The following is a 26029-nucleotide window of genomic DNA, read 5'->3' on the forward strand; positions in this document are numbered from 1 at the left end:
ATGCAGTCTAAGCTGCAGTCCACAATAAGCTCACCCAAAGTGAGAGTAAGCAAGCATTGCAAGATTCATCAAGTTCAGAACCAGAGCTCAGCTCCTCATCATCGAGCTTCTGGGTGCGAGAGCTGCTCTGCACCAGGGACAGGCTCAAAGGGTGGGAAATGATACATTCCTTTTACAGCTTTCGCAGGTCAATCACCTGCAAGTTCTTGACAGAAAATGTCAACTGAGTCATACAAGGTTAATTTGAACTTATTTACAAAGCAGTTGTTACATTGCAATTGTTACACAATTAAGGACACAGCTAAGGAGCAAAAAGCTTTCCACATTTATGTTATTCCTGAAAACACTTCTGTGAGCAGCAGTGAGTGCAGAGGCCAGCAAGTATGCAAACACACTGCCACTGCTGGGAAAACCACAGTCTGGCCTCGGGAAGTGGAATGGTGCACAGAACTCAGCAGCCCCAAAGGCCTGATGAGATTTCTGTAATGCTCAAACTCCTTTGCTTTGGTTTGTGCAAAAAATTGACCTTGTGCATGTAGCTTTCACAAACTAACTGCTGCTCTGTGCTTGGCAAGACAAAATGGGAGGATTTGTCCAGAACTACCAATGAAGGTAAACGAGGCATTTTTCATGAGCACTAATTACCCTCAAAAGTACAACACCAAGGACTCTGCCACCGTTCCAAGAAAATGTACTTCATCAGCACTTCTGGAGGTTTTCTGTTCTGTACTTGATGGAGAAGCTACCACTAATTAGCAAAATAGCTGAACTTGACCCAACTAACAATGCTGAGGAAGATTTCCTTCCAGGCTTTATGTCTAATTAACCACAAACACTCTTTGCTGCTCCTAAGGAACTCTGACAGCACTAGGAAACACCAAAAAGGCAAGCCTGAGGTTGAAGACACCAATTGATTTCCTCCAGTTAAAATACATCACTTGCTTCTATTACGCAGACTCCAGCCACACACTCTTAACACCAATTCTCCTTCATAGATCTCTGTTTCAAAAGTTATTTTGCTGGACTCCAGATCCAACAGCAATGTAACACAAGTAATTTGTAATTTAAAAAAAAAACTAGTGGAAACCTGCCCAAACATTTTTAAAATCTGCTTTATATGGACTTTGGTGGGGGGGGGAAGCTAAGGACTTGGTGCTCCAACTTGTTACAGTCAGTCAGCAGTGTTCTAAAAGGGATGGAAAGGAGGCTGCAAACCAGATTCTCTCTGCTAGTCTACACCTGTTTTTAGCAGAGGTAGGTAGCAATAGGTCAGTGGAGAGAGAATTAGAAAACAATATTTCAGAATTTCAGATGTACTTTAGAGCCCTGGTGTTTTTCTCTACTCTTCCTTTAATCTATCTTGTGCTGTTTTCTTTTTCTTGCACTAACCATCTCAGCCTACTTAGTTTTGTAAAGTGAGCCCTGGTAGGCTGCAAACAATACATGACATTAGTCAGGTGTTGCTACCAGACAGAGGAACAACCAACACAGGCCAGCAGGCGCCATGACTTGCTGCAAGAGTCAAGGAGGTGCCTCCTAAGAGAACCTCAAGTGCCTCATGCATATCCTTGGAGCACATGCATGCATGCATGCAGAGTATCAACCTGCAGGTAACACCTGGTGACCTCACCTTCAAGCTTCACAGCCAGCAGAAGCAGATATAAAATTCAGCTTTCAGGTTGTGGCTTCAACACTTCAAAACTTAATGTGCAATGAACAATTAACATGAATGGAAAATAAACATTTTAAGCAAAGAGAGAACCCAGCTAAGTCACTGATTAATCATTTTTTTCTGAAGCCTGCTCTATAAAAGCTTTTCAATTTGTGGACACTAAGAATACAACTACAGTGAAATATGTGTGTTCTCATTTGAGTGCACTCCTGCAGACAGACAATTAACGACCAAGTACAAATCGAAAGGTTGAAAAGCCCTAATTCCCAGATTGTCTACCATTCTTTATTACTGTTTTAAGATGAATTCATAAAAGTGGTGGACTTTTTTCTTCCAAATTACCATCTCATATAAAAGCAACATTAATACTCAATAACATTTATATGAAATATACTTTAACTTCTCTCTTCCCAGGTTCTTGTACTTAATATATACACCTTACACTAAGAAACACCTTTGGTGGTCATCATGCTGCTTTGTGTTGCACAGAAAACAAAACTTCCATTTATTATGTTCATATTCACCACTTGAACTTTTTTTAATTTCCAAATAACAGTTTGCTTACAGAATCTTAATGAAATCCCCATTGTTTGCACATTCTTGTACGTAACACAGAGAAATGACACAATTACAAAAACAAAACCAAAATCGAAACATCCCACCCAAAATAGTTTCATTGTCAAGATTTATCAGTTTCCCAAACCAAGCTTCTCCCAGATTCTTAGCAGCAAAATTGAATTACGTAGAAAGGAGCAGGGCAGATAAATCAGCCAGCTCCCCCACAGAACGAGAGCTGACTAAGCCATAAAATAAGCTGAGCAGCTCTGTCAACCCAACTGAAGTTTCAGTAATTATGTAATGGCTCATGGAAGAATCCACAGCCAAACTTCTTGAATTTCCATAATTTTTAAAAGAGAGAGCTAATTTCAAGAGATCTTCAGTTCCAGGTAAAATACTTGCACTCATATTTTCCCTGCTAACTTAAAATCACATCTAAGGTTCTTCTCTGGTGTTCCAAGAAAATTTTGCGAGCAAGAGTAGAGAAATTTTAAAAAGCTTAATGTAGACATCATCCAGAAAATGCTACCAAATACACAAAGCAAAGGAAGATATTTTCCTCCCAACTTTCTTGTTTTAATTTTTAAACATATATTTTGAGAAAAGAGCAATTAAAAATGTATGCTTTAAAATAAGTTGCCTATACATGCTGAATGAACATGGGTTTTTAAAGCAGTCCTTCCTTATTCTAAGCAGCCCCCTTAGAAATGCTTTATCTCTCAATTGTATATAGCACTACAGTCAAAGTCATATATATCTGTGTTTGTCTTTTGAAACCTATTCCTAGATAACATTTGCCCTAGAACTGTAAAAAGGTCTCCCACAAACCTATCCTACCAGCAGAAGCCTTTAATTTCCATGGTTGCAGAACACATACACAAGGAATTAATGAAGTATCCAAAGGAAAAAAGATTAACTCTTACTTTAAATCAGACAGCAAGTTACATACATTTATAAAGAAATCTACTGAGATTTAAGACTGCTTCAAAGCAGTAACTGAAATACAACAGCAGCTATGAATAATATATAACCTTCCTGATTCATAACTCATCCCAGCTTTACCTTAAAAAAAAAAAAGAAAAATCACAGCAGCTAAATATATTTGCAAATATACACAAACAAAACCTTTGATTAGAGGTTAATAAGTAACTGTGTTATATCAGAGCTAGAGACTAGACATTGCAAGTGTTCAGCAGTCTCTAACCCACCAGCTCTCGGGCTGGTGCAGCAGTGGAAAATCTCATCCAATGCACCTTTCAGGTGGCATTAGAATCTCATGTTTCCTGTTCAGATGTTGCTCAGCTGAACAGTTACCTCTGCTAATAATACGGCTTTCCTCTCAGTTAAGCATGCAAAATATATAAAAAGGCAAGTGGTCAAAATATCCCCTTGAATGCCTAACTGTCTTGTTTCAGGACACTGCTGCTGAAGATTTACTAGCTAATTTTCAACATTTTCAAACTTGATATGAAAATTGCATTTTGTTATTACACAGAGTATAACAGTCATTAGCTGTTTGCATCATCCACCCCAGCACTAGTGAAAAAGTGCCTTCTGAACAGGGAATGAGAAAACATGGCAAGTTTTGTTACCAAGCTGTGTCTCTACTCATCTTGCACTAAGCAGCGCATGGAAATAGGTGAGCAGAAAGTCAGCAGTTTACCAAGACGCACCATGTTTTCACATGCACTGATGCCACGCATATCTCAAAAATACACAAGTTCAAACATGCAACAAAATGTTTGTTAAAGCACTTTAAATGCTCACCAGATGAAAATGAGTCATTTAATACTCAGACAAGTCAAAGTACAGTAAAAGGTTTGTGTTTACGCTTCAAGTTTCAGAGTAAAATTGTTTCTATCAGAGTATTTGAAGTGCAATGAAAGGAACGTTCCACTGAACTCAGAAACAAAAGACACCATTTAAAGAACTAGGAAAATAAGCACAGGTCAGACTACTGCAATAAATAAACAAAACAGCAGGAACATGCAGACCTCAGAGTCAAAATTTCTTTTCAGATTCATGATATGTTAAAAAAAAAAAAAGTGAAAAGAAAACAAAAAATCAAGAACAACCCTGTCTGACTTTCTCACATGTGCTGTCTTTTTGGCTAAACAACTGTTACTCTATTGTAAAGATATTACCAGAAAACATTATTTACAGAATGATTATCAGATTGATTATATAAAATACAGAAGAAAATATACACCCTTAGGTTTGAGATAAGCCAAGCAAATTCACTGCTGCTAACTAAAGCACTTTGAACAAGGCGACAGGCACCAAATATCAAAATTGAATCACAAAACTACTCAAAGTAACAGACAAATTTGGGACGGTAGAGGTACAGCAAAGATCATTTAAGTTGGAATGATTTATAACTAATACTAGCCTATCACTTATTACTTAGCTTCATTCAAATTCTATTTTTCTTATACAAAACTGAAGAGAAACCTTTACTCCCTGTGATTTCTTCAATAGACTGTGATTTCTTCAGCAGCTTTTTTCTTAATGCATCTATGTAATGCTTTGTACTCTACATCTTACAAAATACATCCCCACATTTAAGTGCATAACTAGAAACTGTGCTGAAATCATGGAAAAGCGCTTCATAAATCTCAGGCGCAATAAAGTCATAACAATGATCAGCTCCAGTTCCTGGAAGCAGTTCTGTGAAAGGTGAAGTTTCAGAAAAGGGACTTCGATCCCTGGTTTTCAAACTCTGACCATGCATCATTCAATTCCATGAAGATCATTTTGGCATATTGCTCGTAGGGCTGTCCTGTGGCCTGGAAACAAAGAGAATGCATCATAAGCATAAAAACATTAGAAATCAGGTCTTTAGAAAAGATCCCATCCCTTTTATATTTGCTGTCTTATTCAACAGCTACAGACTGCTCTGTGAATATAATTTTACAAAGAACTCTCTCTAACCTTATCCATGAGTATTTTTTAAATAAATCCAAATCCTTGGTTTCCTTGTGTTACTTTCAAGCTTTCAGTTCAATTCATAAGTAATTAAAATTTAGCTAAAAACAATTTTCAAAGCTGTTCTTTCCATAAATACTTTCACGTACTATTATTTACTGATAAAATTAAGTAATTTTTGGAATTGCTTCCTGAAAGATCTTGCAGTAGTCTACAGGGATAAAATCTGAGTCCTCTTTAAGACAACTTCTTTTGAATGAAATTCCCTGGAAAAAAAATCTGTTGCTGGTTGTGAATGGTACTAAGACTCAGCATGACTGGCATAGCTCTTCCTGTGTGTTTGCTTCCATACTCAAGGATACTCCTGATTCCCTGCCCATTTCACAGCTGCCCTGACTCTGGGCCAACACAATCCAACCCTTGTGGTTAATAAACATCCAGTCCCAAAAGATGGTTCTCTCCAATAAAAAAGAGAAGCCCCAGAGCCCCCTCCAGGATTCTTCCCCTTCTCCTGCTGCTTAGCTTTTGGCACCTGCAGTACTTTATCAACGCATAACAGGTAAGTGGCAAAATAAAAGAACAAGGAAGACAAATATGCCCTAAACAGAGCTGTGTTCTAACACTGATGCATTAAGGGCCTTACAGATAACACCTAAAAAACCACCACAAAGGTGGAAGAAGTCACATACCCAAGAACCCTGAAGGAGAGGGGGAACTAAAAAACCAAAAATTGTCATGTTTGTTATGGACACAAGACAACACAGGATTTAGACTTGCTCCCTAAACCACCAGAGAATGCAAACCTGAAAATTCAAACCAGGTATATCCAGTGCTTCTCTTTCTATCTAATACAAGAGCTCAGAACAAGAAGTTATCTTGATACATTGGGATGCATTAAGCATTTTAAAAAAAACAGATGCAATGTAATACTCATTACATGTTTTTCATCTGATAACTTGTTTATTCTACTAAGTTTTCTTTTTTTAGTAAAAATGGTTTAGTAAATGGTTCAGCAGGTTTTTCCTACCAGTTTTGCTGTGGCAGCCTCTGAGTCTCCACACTAGTTCTAAAAGACTTGAAGTACCAGCTCACAGAAATGAAATAGATTCCACTAATCAGCATTAAATCTGCCATCTGTCAGTCAGAACCCAGCATGACTGACTCTGGTGCTCAGTACAGCCTTCACTGGATCCTTCATTTGTTAACCCTTCTCTGTTGAATTCTGTGCTGTGTCAGGACAACAAGAATAACCCTGTACTACCTGAATGCAGTAGGACACCATATCCAGAAGACAATGGAAGCACAGTGAAGAACATCTAGGGTGCTGATTGTGAAGCAAGGCATTTGACAGTAACCTGTATGGTATGGTAAAAGCAGTTTGCATTCCTCCTATAATAAAGAAGATCAGAGGAAAACACTCACCTTATCAGGATGAACCACAAGCACTGCTTTCCTGTAGTACTTCTTTACTTGTTCAGGAGTTACTAAATCTGCCATGCTGACTGGTTTCCACTTATTTTCCCCTTCCCAAAGCACTGTATGTAGAGTGGATATTAATGCTCTGATATTTCTCTCCTTTCCTTCAATCCATTCAAGAATCTGGGAAAATCAGAATACATAGAACAGAATGCAGCACTGTAAGCATTCTCCGCCTCCAGAGACATAATCTTCACTCTCTGCAAGACCATATAATCATGACTCAAGTGCAGTTGTCCTATTGCACTCAGTCTCCAAATTCAACTGCCTTAGCCACTCAAAAAGGGATACTTTGCATCTATCACTGGAGACTAGCTCATTGTTACTAGTTTACTGCAGAAATTCAGTCATTGCAAGAGAAATGGTTAAAAACATATGTTATATTAATCTTATCCCTGTCAGGGCCCACAGACAAATTATTATTTGATTTGTACAAAAGCGTAAATATATTTTAAAACTTCCATTACAAGCTTTGTACAACAGATAGTGTCTAATAGTAATTCACATTTACTTAAGCAACCTGCAGAAGTGCATAGACAAAAGTGCTCTTTGAGATGTCCCCAAAGTCAATTGGAGTAATGTTGCTCAGACTTTAACAGAAATATTCAAGCTATAACATAGGGATACAGTGTTTCCATTGAACCCTTACTATCACCAGTGAGAATGGTAACTAAATATCTGTACTTGTTTCCATTTGTGGTAATTTCTGTTAAAATGTGCCCATGCACTCTCTCTTCAGAACCGACACTTTGTGAAAACAAATTTCAGCACTCCTTCAAAGCTCATTTACTAACTTTTCTGAAGCACCATGAAGACTAAAAATCTGGAAGTGAATTAATATGTGAAGCTATCAATGACTAACGGGTCAAAAAAATCTGAACAACAAGGAACATATCCCAGACTAGTTATACATTCTGTCTCTGGAATTGCACCTTCTAGTAATTTCTTAGGACAGCAGCAGCACTTGTTAATCAGAAAATGAAAGTACATGATCACCCTGAAGACAGCTATTAATTTTTAAGGCGTATTTTTGTATTATCAGCTACATCCATATTTTCTAAACCACGAGCCTTTAGTTTCTCTGTTGGTCATTGTATCCTTCTGCTCTGTTATCAGCAGTTCTAAGCATAAGATCAGATCTTCACTTGAATTAAAATCACTGTTAAACAAACCTTGAGTTTCAAGGGGTCCATATCTTTAGACATCTCTTGTTTTCTCATCTCAGCAATTGTCTTTGGTCCCTTTTTATCAGATTTTGCTGAAAATCCTTGATTAGATAAGAGATCCTCAAAGTCATTTTCTGAAACTTTTGGCTTTTGACCTATGAAAAGAGAAAAAACATTAAATGAGAAGTGTCACTGGAGAATACATTAACAGGGGAAATTTATCACTGCCATAATAAATATCCTTCAGTGACACCAAAAGCCACAAAACTAAAAAGGATAAAAATAAAAGGGATCTCTAACAAACTTTCAGTCCAGCAGAGCAGACGACCTAACATGCTAACCTCTGCCTAATACTTGCATGTCATCCCTTTTAGAAAAATGGAGTAGATTTGAGGGAACGCACATCTATCTACAATTTTGGAAATTACTCCATTTTTCCATTGTAAGTTAGTTTCAAATGCCACGCAGCAGTTTTTCAAGTAACCATATACTCAACAGTATCATTGAAAGCGCGTAGTCAACACCTAAGCATGTTGAAACTTATCCAGAATAATGACCTGATAAAATACCGACATGAATATTCATTACATAACCAACAGATTTCAGAGAACTCTGAAGAGGCCTCTGGATGTTGTCTAGTCCAATCCCCACTAAAAGCAGGGAAAACCAGGTACATTTGTTAGGCCTCTGTCCAGCTGAAGTCCATCTGTTTTTAAGCGAGAGGAATTACAACAACCTGTTTCAGCATTTCATCATGCCAATTGATTTTTTTGCCTTGTTCTACAGATTTTTCTGTGCTGCAACCTACACTCATTGCCTCTGCATCCTGACACCTTTTTCCAGATATGGACCAACAGAATAATTCCAACTTAAAAAAGTACCTGCTGTTCACTTATATGTCAGTTTAAGGGAAGAACAATCCTAATATCAACACACCAGAAAATAAAATTTTACAATAAAGTTCATACAGAAAAGACCAAGCCTAACCCTATAACTCCAGGTTTGCCTACTCAGTTGGAATACATTAAAGAACTGTATGATTTCCCCCTGGTCCGGTCTCCATGTCTCTTTCAAGCACAAGAATTTTCAGGAATTTTACCTTGTCTTTCTCAAGACAGGCTACTCTTCTTCAGCTAGGAAAAGCAGTGTATCCCTTTATCTTTGTATCACAAACAGACTAACACGAAGCAACATTACCAACCATCTCTCCTCAGATGGATCAAATTTACCTTTCTAAACTCACTGATACTAAACCAGTTCCCATGTGGGTGAGTAATTCTAGCCTTGAGACTTTATGTCCAAACTCGTGTACACCTTTGCTATCATCAGCTTGTCTGTTATATACTGGGATAGGTTTGGAAAGGCAGGATACCAGATTTGGCAAGTGCTTTTCTGTTTTCTACCAGACACAACTTAAATGTAAAGAAAAATATGAAGGTAGAAGAGCTTCTGCGGGTAACAGCACACCCAACTAACTTCACATGGGACATTATAAATAATACACATTCAAAAAACTTACCAAAGCTTGGGGCTCTGACTCCTCTTTCTTCTCGTCCCCCAATAACACTGAAGTTTACTGTGTAGTTGGGCTTAGCTGCTGTGCTGGACTTAGTCTGGGACTGCCATGAAGTAGTTTGTGGTTTGGAGGATTTCTGCCACTGATTTCCTACCTTCTGAGATGGAGCAGTCTTCTGACTAAATCCACTACCCAAGAGTCCACCAGCGGATGAACCTAACAAAAAAAAATACTCAGTTGTTCAGTTAAGTACCTGTCACCTGTTTAATACAAGTAAGACAGTTTGGTCTTGACATATAACCACATAGCTCACAGTGTAACAGGAAAGTGTGGGTAAAATGAAGTTAAGAGTCTCATTAAGAAGTAACTTGGATAGCAGGAGCTGGAGGCTTTACTGAAAGTCTTTTCTTACAACTCAAGGTTTCAAATGTCAGTTTTAGCAAAAACATGCACCCTCATCTGAAGGGTCAGGCACGTGTCAGGCTAGGAGATAATATAGCTGTGACAGTAGTTCTGCTTCCCATTTCTGCTAATATGCAGTGCATAATAAACAACTAATTACAAAAAACGGTAACAGACTGAGATGATTTTCCAATGAATGCTTTCAAAGTCTCTAGTGGTTCCTTGCACTACTGTTTAAGGAAGATGAGGAGAACATTATTCTATAGAAGCATTACCAGGGAATATACTGCACATGAGTAAGAGAAGCACTGCAGCCTGCAGGAGATCCTGTAATCAGCCTCCTGTGGCATAGGCCAAGCCTGTCTGGGTAAACGTAGCAATGCAAACTTGATTTGCTCTTTCAAAAATGGCTCCTCACACTTCAGCTCTCCTGATGCCTCCCTTTGGAAGTGGCTGCTCAGACCTCTAACTCGCACAAGAGGATGTCTCCCCAGGGCTATGACAGGATACCATACTACATCTTGAAATATCGCACCTGAAAAAACCCAGTAATGCAATATAACACCCAGTAAAATCTAGGAATGCACTGCTTTTTCATTAAATCACTCAACTGCAGTCAACTCAGTTTTCAGTCATTGACAACTCGTGAAATTTACAGAAAAAAATTGTTACTAGTCATAGCAAATCTGCATATTGAAAAATTATCTCTTTCACCTATTCTTTCAAAGCATTCTACGTTTACTATTGCAGTTTTCAAGGCCAACAAATTCTTCCTGTAGGACAAGTCAATGCCTCACTGCTCACAAAAACTTTTCAACACCACACTCCTACCTTCTGATAGAAGACCACTCCTAAAGAAGAGTGTGATAACACCAACCAGCACAGAAAACTATTGGTATCCTACCAGTATGCTAATACACCAGTATTCATTACTTTAGCTGCTATTTTTTGGGGTTTATATAACATTCATATTTAAGCAGCTTGCATTCTCATAAATTTTCTTTCAGAACAGCATCTTGTATGTGAAAGCCAAAAAACTCCTATGAAAAATACAACAGAATGTGGTATTCCAGTTGTATTCCAGAACGGAATTCCAGTTCTTGTGATGCCTTGAAAATTCATTTCAAGCCTGGGAACATTAACTAGGACAGTGACATCTGGCTACTTCTTAATGCAGTCATTTTTCCTATTGAAAGCTAACTGAAAGAGTAATGAATTGACCCAAGTACTGCTAAAATTAGTTTGATTTCTTTCATCTGATTCAGTGTGGGCTATACCTACATCTTCAAGTCAAGAATAAAGTGACTTTTTTTACTGTCACATTACCTGTGCATTTAATAATCTGTGTTAACCTGAATTATTAAACTAGAAAATTTTTAACATTTTTTTACATCAAAGCAGCCTTATTGGTACTGCTTCAACACCAGAATTTTGCCATGCTTATGCCCAAGCAACATCAAGAAATCAAACATTGCATGCTACCTGGCGTTTCTACAAGAATTCCACTCAATTCAATACACAGTGCTAACTGCCAAGGCAACAGGGTAAAACCTCCATCAGCTCCAAGCTACGGGAAAAGCAGGTTTGCTCAATTCAGTGACACTAGGCTGTTCTGAATCATTCTGTGTACTCTGGGCAGCTGGTCACATTTGTTATGGCAGTGTGGGTTCAGAAATGCGAGGACTGCAGCTCTTTTGTGAGTGCTACATGACTAAATTCCTGAGTTTCAGGCCAATAAAACACCTGGGAACAAAAGTTATTCTGCAATGTTTCTTATCTTCCAGAACTCCTTGTGCCCTTCACTGCAAACTGAATGCAAGCATTTATAGTGTTTTTGGTACTGATTTGCAAAGTATGGCCCTTGATTTGTGCTTATCTTACAAACAGGGTAGATGTGAGTAGCAGAGCTATGAAAGTCTACTGAATTCAAAGGAAAGTACTGAATTAACTGTTACTTTGGAATTAAAAATAATTAACTAATTCAATCCTGCTTTCATTTTAAATCCTTCAAGAACAGTATTAATCAATGCTAGGTAAGAAACCTCATGCTCGGTTACTAAATCAGAGACTCCTGGTTTCTTTTACCATCTCAACTCTATTCTCAAGCATTAATTACTTTTACTGTTTTTATATCACAGCTGTAGTTATCTTCTGAAATACTACTCTGGATGTTTAAAAATATCTGGAAGATTCAATCTTTTCTTGTTACTCACCAGCTCTCAGCAAATATCTCAAGCTAGATGTTGACAATTAAAAAGAAACACTTCCTTTGATAGGCTGTCAAAACCATTTATAGGTACAAGAAGCAAATCAAACAGAAGAGGCCCTAAAAAATATAGCCTATCAAAAGTAAGATCTTACCTGGAAGACCAGATCCCAGATTGGCAAGATCAGCAAAAGGATCAAAGTTCTGAGCTTTCGCCTGGCTAAAAGACAAACCTGAAGACACACTGGACTGGCTTCCGGTGGTAAAAGCTTGGCCTGTATAATAAGAAGACACATCACATACCTAGTCTGTTTGGAAATTGAGTGAAAGAATAAAAATAGTATCGACACAAGACCTCATGCAAACTTCCCCAAAATTCTACTTCACAACACCTTTTCCCATTACAAGAATCACCACTGCTGTAGAGAATTGAAACAATTTAATTCCTGCGTCTTGAACTTTAATCTGAAAAACTACACAAGTGTCTTACTAAAGGAGCATTTAAGCAGCAAAGCAAAAATGCGTGAAGACACGTTCAGCAGTTTCAGGTGATTAAACTGACCCAGTCTGGAGTATTCCTCTAATGGAAAAATTTAATATCATAATACCTTCACAAACAGGCTTCAGCTGTGGTGATGCTACATTGCTGGTTGTTGAGGAATCTGCCCAAGAATCCCACCCACTTAAGAGATCTGGGTGGCTTGTAGATGATGATATTTTAGGTGGTTCTGGTGTCAAATTGCCTACAGAAGAAAAAAAAAATGTTTTCATGTTTAAGAAAACCATAATAATAGTATATATATTTGCCAATACCAACAGAATGTGTATCACATTGTCAGCTACACAGCTTGCTTAAATCTCTTGGCAACAATCTCAAACAGGACTCAGAAGGGTTGTACCACTGGAATTCCTCCACTTCTATTTTAAAATATCCCACGCACTGCATAGATAAGGTATTTTCATGCACAGGCAATGCTATGAATTTAACAGCTTAGGTCTCCTGACCAAAAGGACTAGCTCAGGTACAGATCTAATGCATACTGCTGTTCCTGACAACACAGCTGGTAAGCAGAAAGCAGCAGTGCTCCATGAATGGTGCTCTTTATCACTCAGCAGTCTGGGTGTTACACAGGTGAAGCCAGGTCACTTCAAAATGCAGGTTTACCTAACTCAGCCTGCTTGTGACAAAGGGGCCTCTTGGCCAACTAATACACTCTTTGAGGTGTAACACACAAATCAATGCACACAATCGAAGAGCAGGATACAGGAAGAGTGATTTTTTCCTGGGAAGAGGTTAAGAATCTCTAGCTGCATGGATAAAAACCACTTTTCTATACACCATGACATCTAAATGAAATTGTCGTATTTAAAAGCATGCAAGAGTGCTGCCACCAACTCCTGGAAAATGTCATATCCCATTTAAAGGTATTATAACTGCCATCCCTGACACTTCCGAATTATTCCCCACTTACACACACACAAACTATGAGGTGAGCCATCCTCAGAATGAGAAATGCTATGTATGGAACACTCAAAACTGCATGCCAGCTTGGAGCATTCTCCTTAGCAGAGCTTGTGGATACTCATAGTGAAGCAGGACAGCTTTTGAATGTAACTACTTTAATGCTATAACAACTGTGAGTGCAACACGGGGAGGGGATATTTTAGTAAAGCACATTTAGTGGTGTTCTAAGACATTTCACAGACATAGGGTCGACCCAGCCATCCTTACAAAAGCAGTAACATTCTGAGGCTTTGAAAGTCTCAGCTACTACAGGACAGCCTTTCACTTGTCTCAGCACCTCAGCTTTACATTCTAAATATTAGTATCAAATCCTCTTAATTAAGGAAATAATTAGAAGCACATTAAACACCCCTATAGTACCTCAAGCTACTAATATAATTTATAATTAGATCTTACAGCTGCAAAGTGAGCACATCAAATACTGTGCAACAAATATCTGCCGAAAGCCTGTATTACAGCAGTACTCTCTGCTGCATGTGAGGGGAAAACATCAGAATAAAACACAAGAAGTACCCACCATTTCCAGCCCTTTCTCCACACCCAAGCTTCATCTCCCTGCCTCTGAAACCATGGAAGAAACAATACATATTGGTGTCAATACTCGGGACCCCAGCTATCCACTAAACCACAGTGTCGCTGGCTACAAATCAGCACCTGTTCATCGGCTTAGAACTTTGTTGTATCATATTCCACTCCCAAAAGTTAAGCGGGCCTTCAATTACTACTGATACTGATTTTTAGGCCAGAAATTATTTTGTTCTACAGTCTCTACTATTAAAGGTCTTTTTACAGGAGCATAATAAAATTAACGCTATCATATGAAATTAACTACTACGAAAACAAATTGAGAGGAACAAGAACAAATTAAATTACAGATGAATGCATTTGAAGGATTGAGAACACACTATGGGAATGAGCTGTTTTATAACAGTTGGCTTAAGAGAAGTCAAGTTCATTGCCTCCCCCACGCTGAACTAAGCAGGAAGTAGCCTACTGCTACATACAGCGGTAAATTCACTATTAATAGTAAAAGCTCATATACAACCACTACACTTAACAGAAAAATCTGAAACAATGCAATGTACAATATACTGAACAGATAACCCATTCCTCCTGAAACTGTTCTTATGCTATCTTCTTTTTAATTCGACAATGTGGGCATTTTGTCAGATTTTAACATCAAGAAAAAGCGTTATGAACTTTTTGACTTTGATATTTTGACTTCTACATATTCTGAAAAGGTATGATGAAACCATACTGAATCTCTATTTTTGTAGCTGACACACTGCAATTCATACAAGCATACTAAGAGAAAGGAGCAGAATTCCTAAAGAAATGGTAAAACATGAACTATAGCTCAATATTCCAAAAATGGAAGCAATTAAGATGATGAACATGCAGACCGAAACCTGGTTGTCTCATATTGAAAATCCCTAGCCATACAGCAATGAACCACTGGAGGTCTTGGCAAAGAACACTGTTCTTTACTAGCACTGCTCAAACCAAGCCAGGATGCAAGAATAAGTTCGTGGTAATCAGATCACACCTTCCAGCTTCCCAAAATAAGAGACCTGCATTTTACTACACACAACTTCACATAAGGTTTTCTTTATTTAACTTGTCATGTCTACAGGAAATCCTTTAATCACAGACAACAGGATTTTCTGTGAACCAAGAGGCTGGTTTAGTATGATGCAAGGTTTTTTTAACCTTATCTAAAGTCTATCTGAGAACTCAAGTTCACAAAAACTAACTTCTCCTCAGGAGAAAACTACACTGATCACTCAGGTTTCTTTTGACCACCTTCCAAATCTCCTGCTATCTTTGAGGGAAGTATATCTTGACTCAGCCTGCATTAAAGATGATTTGCTACTTAAAAAATACAGAAGAAAATTAAGTTACATCGTTAAAACACAGCTGTATAGCAGCAACAGCACAACATTTTCCTATTACAGAATAGAATGACTTAAAAGATCAGATACTGTGTAAGAACTATCTTTCATTTTAAAACTGCTATAATTTTAAATTTTAAGCCAACATCTGAGAAATACAAGGTTAAAGTTCCACGTCTTGAATTTGTGTTCACTGAAACATCTTTTCTCCTGGTACCTATAGCAGTTTAGTAATCATTTGCTGACAAATACAGCTTATCCATCACTAAAATTTGATTCTAGACACTTACAAGTGCTCCAACAGTAGAGTCATCAAATTTCATTACTGCAGCTTATTTTGAATGGTCACTGCCATTACTACTAATTTATTTTTAGTTTAAAATTTTTCTCCCTTTTAATGATTTAATGTTTTCACATAAGATCACTTCTGCTCACTTAACACATTTCTTCTGAATATGTCAGTTGAGAACATGTTCTTATTTTTCCTTTTTTCTCCAGTTACTAGTGATCCTGTCCTTTCAATACTCAAAAAATCACATTAAGTGCAACATAATCATTAATATGCCTTACTTACTTGATAAAATTGATACCTGTAACTGGATAGAATGCTAAAGGCTCAAATACATACATCCTTCAGCTAAACACACATAGCAGCTCTCATTTGAAAGATAAATGTAAAGGAGTATGAAATGTTACCCCAGTTCCTCCACTTCCATACAGTTTTTAAAGACTGCATTTCAATAGAGAAATATTGGGAAATCAACGTAAAAGAGCAGGCTGAAGAGAAAATGGGTACATTTTAAGTATCTTTTCCTATGTTGACAGAAAGCTTTGGAAATTACATTAAAATAGCAGGTATCCTAATACACTACCAGGCTGCAAGTTATCAAATAAAATTAGGAGTAAGCACAAAACAATAAGCATTGAAGCCAGATGTAAAAATATTCCTTTTTTTCCTCTACTTGCTCAAATGTTATTAACAGCTGACTATTGATGGTGATCTCCTTAAGGTTGCAGATAAACATTTAGTGAACAGAAATCCATATTTTATTTTTCCCACTTTAATTTAATACATAAAAGGTTTTTCTGTGTCCTCTCTGATAATAGGGTCTGGTACTATTCAACTTGGAGAAAAGAACCAGGAACATTCTTATAAATATGTAAAAATATTTAATGTGAAGAAACAAAAAAAGACTGAGACACACTCTTTTCTGTGCTGCCCACTGGAAGGGCACAAACTTAAACACAGGGAACTCCATTAAAAAATACTTTCTTTCCTCTAAGATCTCCCCAAACCTGGCATAGGTTGCCCAGCTGTGGAGTCTATAGTGTTGGAACTGCTAAAAACCAGAAAGGACATGACACAGTCCTGAACTGCCCACTCTACATGACCCTGCTTTGAGCACATCAGCTAGAGAATCTCCTCTTGAGAGGTCCTGCCCCTCCAGTGAGGCAGATTTTGGCTAAGGTCATAAAATATGCTGAGCTACCAGGGAACCACAAGGATCACAGTGTCTAGCTTCTGGCTCTGCACAGGACAGCCCCAAGAATCACACCATGTGCCTGAGTGTGTTTTTCAAACATTTCTGGAACTCTTGTCAGGCTGGTGCTGTGAACACTTCCCACTGTTCCAGTGCTCAGCCAGCCTCTGGGAGAAAAACCTTTTCCTAATATCCAACCTAAATGTTCCCTAACACAACTACAGGCCATTCCCTTGGGTTCTGTCACTGGTCACCACAGAGATCAGATCATTGCAGACCCCTCCTCTTTCCCTCACAAGGAAGTTGATGACTGCAATGACGTTTGCCCACAGTTTCTTCTCCTCCAGGAGAAACAGACCAAGTGACCTCAGCTGCTCCTCATTAGCCTTCCCCTTAAGGCTCTTCACCATACTCATGGCCCTTCTTTGGACAGTCTCTAATGGCTTAGTGTCTATTTTCATATTGTGGCACCCAAAACTGCCCCCAGCACTCGAGGTGAGGCAGCCCCAGCACAGAGCAGAGTGGGACAAGCACCTAAGGACATGCTTGGTCCTCCTGGCTGCCAGGGCACTGCTGATTCATTCAGGCTGCCATCAACCAGAACCCCCAGGTCCCTTTCCATGGTGCTCCTCCCTAGCATTTCATTCCCCAGTCTGCCTGCATCCAGGTTTCCCCATCCCAGGTGCAGAATCTCGTGGAAATAATGCTCCACAGATCAGTATTGATCAAATCTTCTTTTGAGCAAAATATTTATCTTTGGTAACCTTACACAGGGACAGAAATAGTGGCATAAAGCTGACACTAGACAAGTACACAACTGAAACACATGGCTCTTTCTATCTACAGGAAAGAACAAAAACATTGCAAAGGAGGCAGCAAGTGAAATCTTCTCAGCAGAATCAATCACAGCTGGAATATAATGATTAATAATATGATAGAGAGGGCAAGCAGCTGAGTAGCCTTTTATTTCAAAGAGGAAGCCCTTCTCTCAGTCAGACAAATGATGCATTTTTTTCTGTAGAGTTTATCTGTATCTAACATTCAGACTGCGTCACTCAGATGCAGGGTCAACTAGAGCAACTGCTAAACAGAGAGGGGCAAGTCAAAGCTGCACGCAATAAGCCCTGGGAAGAAATCACTAGATTCAGGAAAAGATGTGTGATACCACCATTCCTAGCTACTTGCACGTTGTAAGTAGGTGTCTGCATGAGAAGAGACCTGGGCTTTTCTGTGGGACACAGCTAGCTCCAACAGACCGACCACAAGCCACAGCTGAGCTTCCCAAACTAGACATCTTTGGGAAAACATGTTTTCCCAAAAAATGTTTCCCCATATCTGTCCCTTCTCTTACAGCACAGCAGCTGTAAGAGAAGGGACAGGTATGACAGAAACAGCTCTGCAGACATTATGGTAGGTGGAGAAGGAGGGGGAAGAGGTGCTCCAGATGCCAGAGCAGAGATTGCCCTGCAACACATATAAAAAACCATAGATGAACAAATATTCACACTGCAGCCTGTGGAGCACCCTACACAGGTGGATACATCCTCGATGAAGCCACAACCACAGAGAGCAGCCCACACAGCAGCAGGTTCCTGGCAGGACCTGCAGGGCCTGGGAGAACCATATCCCTATAGCAATCTCTTCCTAAAGGACTGCATCCTACACAGAGCTGTGCTCTTAAAAGACTGTATCCTATGGAAAGCACCTATACAGAAAGAGGGACTGAGAGTACAGCAGAGAAGAGGCCACACAGACTGATCACAACCCATACCCCTACGGAGAGAACCCCCACTTTTCTTTGAAAGTCATATTTTTAAAAACTTAAACACTAGTAGCTCTACCACTCCACCATTTCTGCAAATGTCTGTTTCTCCTTAAAAATGATGGGAACCCTGAATATATCACAAAGATTTTTGTTTAAAGATTAACAGATTTTAAAATAAATGCATGAGGAAAAGGCTTCGCCAAGAATATATCAGAGAAATGAAACAAATAAGATTAGAGTATTACATAATGTACTTTGTAAGTATATTAGCAGAATACATTCAGGTCAGGAAGGTGCACGTTAGCCTCAGCCTGCACTTTAGAACTGGCTATATTATAACTTAACTCGCTCATTTGTCTTCCAAGGTTTCCAGAAAATCTTTAAAACCTAAATACAGTCAACACAGCACACTATCCTCTACAAATTAAGTTTACAGATATTTAGGTATCCTCAGTTATTAGATCATTGAGAGGACACTCCAACTCCTAACATATGGTTAGCAATTCCAGAAATCCTGTCACATCATAAATAATAGCATGACATTATACAGGAAACACCTGCTTCTTGGTGCATTTACATCTGTACTTCCAGAGTACAAAGCTAATTAAAACAGCAATCACAACAAGTGGATCTATCAAGACACTAATCCACTAAGCTGAAAGACAAATGCACAGAAGAGAAGAAACTGTTGAGGAACAGAACACCAGAAGCACACTTACCTAAATTTAAGAAATCTGAGCTGGAAGAAGGTGGAAGTGAACTTTGTGTGGAAGGAACTGTATTAGCTGTAGATGTTGAGGTTGGATGAAGGAAGTCCCCAAAGAGGTCTGGACCAGACAGGGCTTGATTCTCTGAGCTTGATGACATTGTGAATGGATCAAATGGATCGGCTAAAAAATAAGCAGAAAACAAAATTATCTCATGACAAACTGTAGAATAAATGAAGTTGAAAAAGCCTTACTCCTCTGATGGCACAGACAAGAAGCAAAGCTCATGCTTGTAACTGCAGCAGCCTTCAGTCAATTTTGTGTGGCAAAGAGTAACCACTCATTCCTTTCTCTAGACAAATGAACTTTCACATGGTACAAAAAGGGTCTCTCAGACATACATAATATGAACAGCTATGTCTTCTAAAGCATCAAGACTACATACAATTCAACAACATTGTTAATTTCATCAATTAAGACACATCTTAAGTTTGCATGACCATCTGACACACAGAAGAATTACATTTATTAAATACTCTATAATGCCAAATCTGCAACTAGGTTTGAAGAAAATGGACTATTACACCATTAAAAAGAATATGAAATAAAATGTTCATACTACCATTCAGACTTGAAGGCATTGGCGATTCTGGGGCAGCAAACACGTCAACCCAAGAATGAAAACCAATAGAAGTAAGACTTCAGCAGGTCTCTAGTGATCCCAGTGAAGAAAAAACTAACTGGAAGAGTATTTATAGTCAGCATGGAGTAACATGTGACAGTCAGCTGGAATCAGGGCTTTAGATATTCCTGTTTCTGCTGCCCTCTAGGGTCAAAACCCCTGAAGAGCCCAGGGAGTCCTGCCAGATTCACTCAGAAGCTGAAGAGAAGGAATAATCCTGCTGTAATACCCCAACACATCCTCAGGTAATGACCACATTGTACAGGACTCAACAACATTTCAAGCAAATTTACTACAGCATCATACATAAACAAAACCTCAAGTTTGTTGTGCAAGCCAAAATACAACAGTGGCCAAATATTCTCACTTCTGCAAGTAACTCTGTTAATACAATTCAATGAAATACACTGAATGAGAATGACTACAAGAATGCGATATACACGACTACTGATAAAATGTTTCACACAACACCCATGGCTAAAGAAAGATAATGTAATCAAGGTTTTGTTTGATAGAATTCTACCTATGTAAAAATGGTAAATTACAATTATTCTTCCCTGACCACAGTAACAAAATTCAATAGCGAAGTGCCTCAAAATAAAAAAAATCTTAAACCATCTAAATGCTCTGTGAAAAATACTTCTAGTTGTCTATAGATTAAAGCTTTTAGTACCTATGAATTATCTTTGTGCAAACAAACAAAACCTTGTAATGGTTTCCTAGATTATGTGAGTAATATTCCCAGAAATCTCACCATTAACTTTAGGCAGAGAATTGTTATTCCCAAGAAGTGACAAAGAGATGAGCATCCACTGGTAAGAGGAACAGAATCTCTGAACTAAAGCACCCTGCTTAAATACCAAATAGACAGCACTACATAGCATTCTCTTTAAGGATACAGACTTGCCAACATCATTAAAACCAGCAAGAAAACATCTTTTAGCAGCATCATTATCCTACTGATTTGAACAATAATCTGCAGGATTTAAAGTTGCTCAGCAGTCTCATGTGATTAACACTTAAAAATCCCACGCAGACATTTGACCTAAGCAGCATAGTTCTGTACATCTAATGCCATTGCTTGACATAAAGTACAAGTTATGACAAGTCTATGCCTTAACAAGGAAAGTTATGGATTTAGAAAAGGATCGAGCATGCAACATTCATATGGGAAAGCTAAGAATTCCTTAAGATACTGAGTTCCTTTGAAATGGAAAATTCGTTACTTTTCCATTTACAAAAGTTTAAAGTTAACAGGATACTGGCAACATAACAGAATATCTGGGTAACGTACAGGAACTTCTTCATGCAGAAGTAACACCTGTTCTATTCATAGTCTTGCTACAGACTGACATGTCTTCACCATTCACCATCTTGAAACACAGTACTTATTTTCTAAGCACAATGCAAGCAGCAGTTTTCATGTGTTGCCCATGTGACAAGTGCTGATATTAAACTCACATACCTGAAGACACAGCTGCTGCTGAAGATGAACCCTGAGTAGCAGCTGGATGCTGACTGCTGAAAAAGAAATCTGTTCCTTGTCCAAGAAGATCTCCAGTGGGCTCATTTGAAACCTGTGACACACTGCTCACAAACAGATTGTTCAACAAGTCAGCATTACTTGATGAAGAGCTTATTTCTGAGATAGGTTGTTTCTGTTCCGCTGAAATATCAGAGTCTAGTCCCAGCAAGTCTACATTCTCTTCAGGAAGAGATTTTTGTAAAGGTGCAGATGGAGATTCAAAACTGGCTTCAAAAAGCAACTCTCCTTCTGGAGTAGAGTCTTTCTCATCAACTGCACTTCCTTCATCTGGAAATGTTGGGAACTCCTCAACTGAAGGATCACTCTCTTCCCTGTCATCAGACAGCTGAACACAATCATTTTTAGATGAGCTGTCTTCTATTCCACTTTCTGGAGTTTTTCCTTCTTGAATAGGAAAAAAAAAAAAAAGAGTAACATCTTTAAATAACCAGCATTATTCTTTTGACTCGGGTAAGAGAAACTTTCACGGTGACAGCATACAAAGTTAATTCCTAACTAACCGAAACTCATATAAGAACTGATGAAAAAGGAACTACATGCTGCCTGCTACCTCTTTGTACAGGACAGACAAAGGAGCAGCTGACTACCATATTTGACACTACACAGATAGGTATTACAAATTTTTTCAAAAAAAGACTGACTTGGACATTCACCTCAGATCACTATGTCTCTTAGAGCTGACAAGATTTCTCAGTAACTGCTGTACTCAATAAAAGCATAAGGAGATGCTGACATTTTTAACAACAAAGCAGCAACCAGAAAAGAGAGTTACACATGTGCGATAAAATTACATTTTCTTAGTCCTACTTACTGATATGGACTCCACTGGCTAATCTACTTTGTTTCCTCTGTTCCTCAGCCAAAGTGGAGCTGTGTGAGTGAAAAGCTTCCTTGCAGATCTTTAAGGTTAAGATTTTTACAGAAAAAGAAAAATTTAGCTCACCATTTAAGTTATACTCAACACCAAACCCCTTTACTTGGTGTTTATCCAAATGAAGGAGAATAACCGCTTGTTATTCTATAGAGCTCACTCTTTAAATAGCTCTCCTCGTGGTTAGTGAATTAGAGACTTTTACTGCCTAAGAAGGCTTAAGCATTCACTGGAAGGCATACAAGACAAACATAAACCACACGGTACTTCAGAAGAAAACCTGTACCTTTCCAGTCCAGAGAGTGAAAGAAGTTGTTTGCATCAGTACTACCGCTGTGAGGGGATTCTGTATCAGTAGGTGCACTTTCTGAAGACTGCTCCAACTGGGATGCCTCTGCTTCATACTGTGCAGTTGAGCCTGGCTGTCTAGGCAACTCTGGTTTCCCTATAAAACAGAATTTAAGGCAGAGCCCATAGAGAGAAACTTCTCAATCCTCCACATGGCAGCTGATACTTGTCTTTCAAACTGACTGCTGTAGGAAGACAATTATTATCTCCACTCTATTGCTCTGCAATTGCAAATTCCTGCCCCCACCATCTCCGAAATTAGCATTAACTTCTTTTCAGCTGCAAAAACTGGTAAAACCCAGTTTTGAACTAGGACATTAAATCAGAATCATAAAGTAAATCTCAAGCATTCTATTTACATTTGTAGGAAAATGTAATTAACACCTCACTTGTACCAAGCATCCCCTAAAACATTCAAGAGCTATGAACAGTATCTGCAATAAGAGACAGAAAAACACAAATGCAGCTATGGAAAAACTCAGAATATGCAAAGCCAGTGAAGAACATGGACTAAAGATGACTAAAGAAGAACACAGATAAAAAAGGGGTGGTACACTGTATGATGCTATTAACTGCTTCTTATATTTCTTATTTTACTGAAATCAGGTATCAAGTGATTCTTGTGTAATATTCAGTTGGGCTGTTACCTACTGCTGTATGACCTCTAAAAAACCCAAGTTTCTTCAAGACAAATGAAGAAGACTTCCTAAATTAGTTAATATTCATCCACTGTTTGAAAAAAATGGATGGACAGCTGGGATAAACCTATTTGTCTAAATTTAAATACACAACTGGGAGAGCACTTTTTCACTCTCCTTCCACATTCTCAGCAGTAGCTTAGAGATGCTGAAAACATATATGAAAGACCATAACTAATGGAAGAGTAAATTCAATTTTAATGGCAAGTATATTCAAAATCAGTTCACAGCACTTACTTTTGTCCTATTCCCTTTCCACCAATCTTAAGAAATACTTTAAGTGTAATTTGAAATCCTTACATTTCCTTCTGTATCAATCAGAAAATGGAAGCGACTTAAGAAAATAAGAGTAACTTTACAGAACCCCATCATCAATGATGATGTAAAGTTAAACACCTTAGCTTTAGGGATCTGATAATTGTGTTCACAGCAGGATTAAGCTAAGTTAAATAGAAAATTGCCTAAATCATAATACAAACAACACATATCCTGCTTGAAAGAAATAAAGGCCAGCAGCAACTATCTTGTATGAAAAAAATGTACTTGAGATGTACCATATTAACAGCACAGGGTGAGATCTCGTATCACTAAAATCACCACAGTAACCTTCGTCATGCTTCTTTATCCTCAAAACACAGAGAAGGCTTAAGAGCCTGAATGAAAACGTCAAAGCTAATCACTGATACCAGGAGAAGAAAGATACTGAACAGTACTAACTGCAACTAATGCAGGCGTCTACAGATAAAGACAAATACAGATAATAAAATAGTGTCTGCTGGAACATATTACAAAAAGTGCAGGAAACTAATTACAACATTACATGGCTATGCATAAGAATGTTGATAAAAACATTCTTACCTAAAACCATTTGTGAGGAATGCTCACATAATTTTAAGTGATACTGGTGCCAGTTTAGCCAAATAAACCCTCTTCAAGACATTGTGCCTACAAATACTGACTGTTACAATTCCATTTGCTAGAAGTCCTTCCTGCAAATGGCCTATTCAGAGCTCTGTAAGCTATGAAACCAAGCACATGCAAGCACAGTAGAATTAAGACAAGCATAATTACAATCCTCATTACTGGAGGATAGCTCCTCCATACAATGCATATTTTTAACTGATATTTACAAAAAAAAACCCTTTCCGATTTCTTTCAATTAATGGAACATCAAAAATTAAACAAAAGCTTCAAACACTAAGTACATTGAAAACCTTCTCACATTCTCTAGTTTTTCAATGGATTCATTACCAAATTTTGATAAAATCTCTTGCTGTTCCTCTCGGGTGGAGAAGAGGATCTTGGGATTCAGTCCTTTTATATTCATGTTATCCCAAGGTGGCTGCTCACAGCTGGGCCTATCTCTGGGCTCCACCTCTACTTCCAGATTGACTTGAAACAAATCAGGGTATTTCTCTTGTATGTCACAGGCATCCAGATCATATCTGTAAAGACACAGACAAGAAGTTTCTTGATACTGATGGCTAACTGGATTAGATCTACTACAGCCCAAAACAAAACTCCAAAGCAATTAATATAAGACATTAAAAATGCTGTATTTGTTTACTTTTCCCATCTTAAACAGGTGGTACTTTTGTACATTGTTTGTATAATGAACAATACATCTTGTTTCCTTAAGGTGAGTAAAAAAAGACTCTTATTGCAATCAAAGTCATCTACTTCCTGAACTGACTATATTTCCTCTCCCAGTATATGCTGATGTTTGGCAGGTCAAACAGTTTCAAAGACAACTTCTTCCAGTCTCCTACAAAAAAGTGTCAACATACTTGGCAAATTTCACTGTAGTGGCATTTCGGGGCACAAAGCCTGTATGGAACTGAATCTGAAACATCTTCATTGAAGCCATCTGTTGAAAACAAGAAACAGGAAACTGTATAAATCCACACGAAACGAACAGTGTTCTGTCTTTAACATAATGCAAAGTATTATCAGTATTAAAATATTTTGAAGTACTTGCTTTGCTACAAAAAATTCCATTTAATTACAAGTATACTTTATCTTGACAGATTTAAATGCATTTGAGATAGAACATAAATAGATCTATTACCAGCATTAACAAACCAAAAGACCTTCAGTCAGGTATGTCTCATCACTAACCTCAAAACAGACTATCAAAGTCTAAAGTATTTACAGATCCTGTTGTGGAGGCTAAAACTGTATAACCCTTGTTCCTTTTCTGAACAGCATATGCTCAGGAAAATCCATTGTGCAATATGCCAGCCAAGAAATACATGTACATCACATACAAAGGAATAGATTTAAAACAGTTTTAAATGTACTGCATTTAAAAGGACACTTCAGAAGGCATTCAAGGAGGTTTTTTGTACAACTTCAAGTCAGCCATTCATTCCAGACAGAATTGTAGGGCTTTTGTCTGACTCATTTTAATCACTCAACTGTTTACAGATAAACCACTTTCCCATGCCTGATGAGAATATGAGTGTCCAGAAATATGCTACTATAGAATATTCAGGTAGCTCCTGATCTTGCACAAATCCAAATTACAGCTCACTGATCAATGCAGCCTGTATTTGTTTCCTAGCATTAGTCGCAACATCTGTGATATAGTATT

General features: G+C 38.1%; 1 protein-coding gene across 2 annotated transcripts in view; it reads right to left on the reverse strand.

The window, feature by feature from the left end:
* Positions 1-1888: 1888 nt before the first annotated feature.
* GAK (cyclin G associated kinase) overlaps positions 1889-26029 on the reverse strand; it is a 66356-nt gene continuing 42215 nt past the window's right edge. Inside the window, exons 18-28 of one of the 2 annotated variants that reach the window (XM_054283100.1) lie at positions 25224-25303; positions 24688-24881; positions 22677-22835; positions 21439-21900; positions 19304-19474; positions 12530-12664; positions 12077-12196; positions 9317-9529; positions 7804-7952; positions 6578-6754; positions 1889-5016 (exon numbers count right to left, since the gene is read on the reverse strand). In XM_054283100.1, the coding sequence (XP_054139075.1) occupies positions 4915-5016; positions 6578-6754; positions 7804-7952; positions 9317-9529; positions 12077-12196; positions 12530-12664; positions 19304-19474; positions 21439-21900; positions 22677-22835; positions 24688-24881; positions 25224-25303 (1962 nt within the window). In that variant the 3' untranslated portion in view covers positions 1889-4914. Of the gene's footprint in view, positions 5017-6577; positions 6755-7803; positions 7953-9316; positions 9530-12076; positions 12197-12529; positions 12665-19303; positions 19475-21438; positions 21904-22676; positions 22836-24687; positions 24882-25223; positions 25304-26029 lie in introns of both variants that reach the window. The other variant, XM_054283090.1, reaches the window with a different exon arrangement.

The sequence above is a fragment of the Melozone crissalis genome, unplaced genomic scaffold (assembly GCF_028551555.1).
Source record: "Melozone crissalis strain CALT ecotype California unplaced genomic scaffold, PUWL_Pcris_2 ptg000005l_1, whole genome shotgun sequence".
Lineage (NCBI taxonomy): Eukaryota > Metazoa > Chordata > Aves > Passeriformes > Passerellidae > Melozone > Melozone crissalis.